The sequence below is a fragment of the Tupaia chinensis genome, unplaced genomic scaffold (assembly GCF_000334495.1).
Source record: "Tupaia chinensis unplaced genomic scaffold, TupChi_1.0 Scaffold000235_1, whole genome shotgun sequence".
Taxonomy (NCBI): Eukaryota; Metazoa; Chordata; class Mammalia; order Scandentia; family Tupaiidae; genus Tupaia; species Tupaia belangeri.
The window spans coordinates 704,507-708,436 of record NW_006159713.1 but is presented as its reverse complement, the minus strand read 5'-3'; the positions used below and the strand labels follow the sequence as shown (position 1 = coordinate 708,436).

General features: G+C 38.6%; 1 protein-coding gene across 1 annotated transcript in view; it reads right to left on the bottom strand.

Moving 5' to 3' along the window:
• Positions 1–239: 239 nt before the first annotated feature.
• RBL2 (RB transcriptional corepressor like 2) overlaps positions 240–3,930 on the bottom strand; it is a 67,429-nt gene continuing 63,738 nt past the window's right edge. Inside the window, 1 exon segment of the mRNA XM_006148377.3 lies at positions 240–1,624. Coding sequence (XP_006148439.1) covers positions 1,454–1,624 — 171 coding nt within the window. The 3' untranslated portion in view covers positions 240–1,453.

Genomic DNA, 3,930 nt, shown 5'->3' with positions numbered 1-3,930 from the left:
AGTAGAGACAAAATAAACCAATAAATGATTGTTCTTTGTCATTTATGCAGGAAACTAAATACTCTTTTCTTAATATAACTGAACAAAGTAATTTATAAATGCTTTATTGAAAAATACACTTATTTTCATATAAAATTACAGTAGCAGTATCTTGAGAGGTTTTATAAATATTTTTGCAAAACACTATTCTAATTGAACAGTGTAAGTTCCATATTTCTTTTAGAGCAATATGAAGTTACCTAGTAACTTTGTTTATACTGATTCAATTTACAATTGAATTTTCTCCCTAATAAGATTATTAATTCAACTTTAAAACTGCTGGAACAATAGTGATTAATAAAGGTATATATAGGTAATTCAAGAGCTGTTAAATAGCATTTTCTAATTTGTATAAATGGTACTACGTACTAATAAAAATCTAAATTCTCCAACCTATTGTTTTTAAACTGCCAGTAACACACCAAAATGTATTTTAAAATATATCATCACCGTAATAGACATGTCTTTTGGATAACTACCTCTTAAAGGAAGAGGTCATAATTTTTCATATTAGTCTCCTCAATTCAACTTGATTTACAATCTTTAGTCAACTGATCCCTATATAACAGCAAAAAAAAAAAAAAAAACTGGAGAATTTAAAACACATGCCCAAATGGGCTTTAACGGTTTTTAAAAAGTACAAAAAGAATTAAAGAAAATATTGGATGGTTAACCTATAAGTTTTGTACTTTAAAAGTTCACATTGTAGAAAGTGCCATCACAAATATACAGCAAAATCTGGGTTTCAAAATCATGCATTTTACAGACCTAAAGTGCCACCACTTATACAAGTTCACTCAGACATTGCACAACCAACCAACCAACCACGTTTCCCACTGCACCACACCTAATGGGGGAAGGGGAGAAGTGTGCAAAAGGGATGAGAGATCTAGGCTAATGACTAGTACCTCTGAATCTGGGCGTGCTCTTTTGTTCTAGTTCAGGAATGCAAAAATCTCACACTCCAACCAAGTATTTGGGACAAAATACCTAATTTCTGTTTTACTTGTCACAAGGACTAGAGCTGACCACAAATAAGTAGGAATAAATCTGAAATACAGGTCTTTTGCTGGAGCAGGTCAACAGAGACCGCTTGGATTTATATTCTTAAGTACACTTTGTTCTTTGTGATAATTGTAAAAGCTTTGTCAAAAGGGTAAAATCCAAGTTGGATTCCAAACATTGTTGATGGTAAGCACTGAATGGTAGGGACAAAGGCAGTTGGGATGAATAAAAATATTCTAGGAATACTTGGAGAGCAAAGTCCAATTTTTCACAAAAATGTCTCTCATTTTTCATATCAAGCTCTAGTTGACTGGCTGGATTAAGGAAAAGCCTACATAATCTAGCATGCATTAAGTGATGCTGCTAAACAGAGTTTGTGTAAAGACAGTTTCAGTGCAAGAGACTAACCTCAGTGGGAACCTCGATCATTAGCTACATCTTGGAGACGGCGTAGTAAGGCAGAATGATTTTCTGGACAAATTCTTTTTGCAGGTGATTCACTTCCATCTTCCAAAAGAATCCCTCTCTTTTTAGTTGGAGTTTCTCCTGTCCGTATCATACTATTAATTTCTCTCAGTCTCTAGGGTGAAGGGAAAATCAATATAAAAAATTTTAAAATGTTAACGTACATAGCTCAGTATTAAGTCAAAAGAATCTCAAGTGAGTTAAGCAGTTTACATGGAAGAATTTGAATACCTTTACGGAGAAAAGAAATACTAAGTTATATTTTCTGCCATCTGCACTTTTAGCTGACAGACTAACTATTTGGGTAGGAGCAGAGTACTTCTATTTTTAACGAGTTCCAAAGGTAAAACCATAGTTTCTTTCTGTCTTCGCCTCATGAAGGACAGTATGCTCAATAGGGTCTTCATGCTGAGCTCCTTCCTCTACCCTCCCAGCCAGCCAGAGTCATAGGCATACACAGGCATGCCTGACACGTTCAGGTCCACTGGAGAGCCAAACTGGGCCGCCCACATGGCTTTAGTATTGTACAGCCTATGCAACCACAGCTGAGTCTACAGGTAGTTTTGATATACAGATTTCTATAATATACTAGTCCACAAATTTGTTGTTCTTTAAATGTATCACATCACTATGCCACATTTAATCTCCTACCTGTCCGTTTTCCTTTTAAAAACAACAGCAAAGGTGGCTCCATGGTGCAGTGGTAATACTCTGCTTCAGAGAAGCCACAGATCCCACATGGTGACTGTGGTTTAGATCCACAGCTAGGTCAGCCTGAAATGGACAGGGTATGCACACAAGTGCCCACGATCTGACAGGCTGGAGGACTGGGAGGAGGGGATTTGTGGCTTAACTAAACCCTATGTAGGGTGCTCTTTTCTCTCTCACATGCACACATAAACTATCATTAAAGAAAAGCATTTTACATAGTATTATGCCTTATTTTTTTAAAAAACAAACATTTACCTATTAATCCTGTTGTGAGTTTCAAGCCACTGGGTCTGGGACTCAAATGTATCACATCACTATGCCACATTTAATCTCCTACCTGTCCGTTTTCCTTTTAAAAACAACAGCAAAGGTGGCTCCATGGTGCAGTGGTAATACTCTGCTTCAGAGAAGCCACAGATCCCACATGGTGACTGTGGTTTAGATCCACAGCTAGGTCAGCCTGAAATGGACAGGGTATGCACACAAGTGCCCACGATCTGACAGGCTGGAGGACTGGGAGGAGGGGATTTGTGGCTTAACTAAACCCTATGTAGGGTGCTCTTTTCTCTCTCACATGCACACATAAACTATCATTAAAGAAAAGCATTTTACATAGTATTATGCCTTATTTTTTTAAAAAACAAACATTTACCTATTAATCCTGTTGTGAGTTTCAAGCCACTGGGTCTGGGACTCGAACTGGGTCTGGGACTCGAACTGCAGACGGCCATGTGGGAAGCGTCTTGATCACCATGCCACCTGCTGGTCCCAGTATTATGCCTTTTCTTCAAGGCTAGTGTTACAAAGTTTCTAGTGTTACTCGTTTTTCTTTTCTTTTTTTTTTTTTTGGAGAGGTTTTTGCTATAGGGCACATGCGCTTGCCAGACAGACAGAGACAGAGAGACAGAAAGCGAGAAATCACCCCCCAGGGGGGATGGCCACGCCGCAATCTCTTCTCCTCCATTCTCCTCTCGGGATCTTGGGCACGCACGCACACGCGCCCAGCATGAGTTTAAGCCACCGGGTCCGGGACTCGAACCGTGGTCGACTACATGGGAGTCCAGCGACATAGCCATTACGCTAACTGCTGGTCCCAGTGTTACTCGTTTTTAGCAGCCCTTCTTAACCAGGATTTCACTCAAGGTGCAAGCCTTAATTCCCTAACATCCATTTCAGGTAGGGAATTAGTAAAATCTAGAATGATAATTATGTAATATTCTTAGGATAATTGAGAAAAGCTACCCAAATTGTTTTCTGTGTTCTGTGGCTCAGATGAGAAGCTGAGAAGACATGGCCAGACTGCTAGAGACTGCATCTCTCAAGACTCTGTCTCTGTCTCTAGTGAACTCATGTGAAAAATAATAATAAGAAATAAAATATAATAAAAATACACACTGTGTTCTATTGTATATACACGGTACAAAGGAGTTTATATATCATAACTTACTCAATAATTACATAATACTTTAAACATACATCAGTTCTTTTAATTCTAAAAAAAATTCCTATAGAACATATCTAGACTTTTTTTAAAATCAATTTGTACTTGGGACCAGCAGTTGGCGTAATGGCTATGTTGTTGGATTCCCATTTTGTCGACCACAGTTTGAGTCCTGAACCTGGTAGCTTAAACTCACGCCGGGCGCATGTGCGTGCATGCCCAAGATCCCGAGAGGAGAATGGAGGAGAAGGGATTGTGGCGTGGCCATC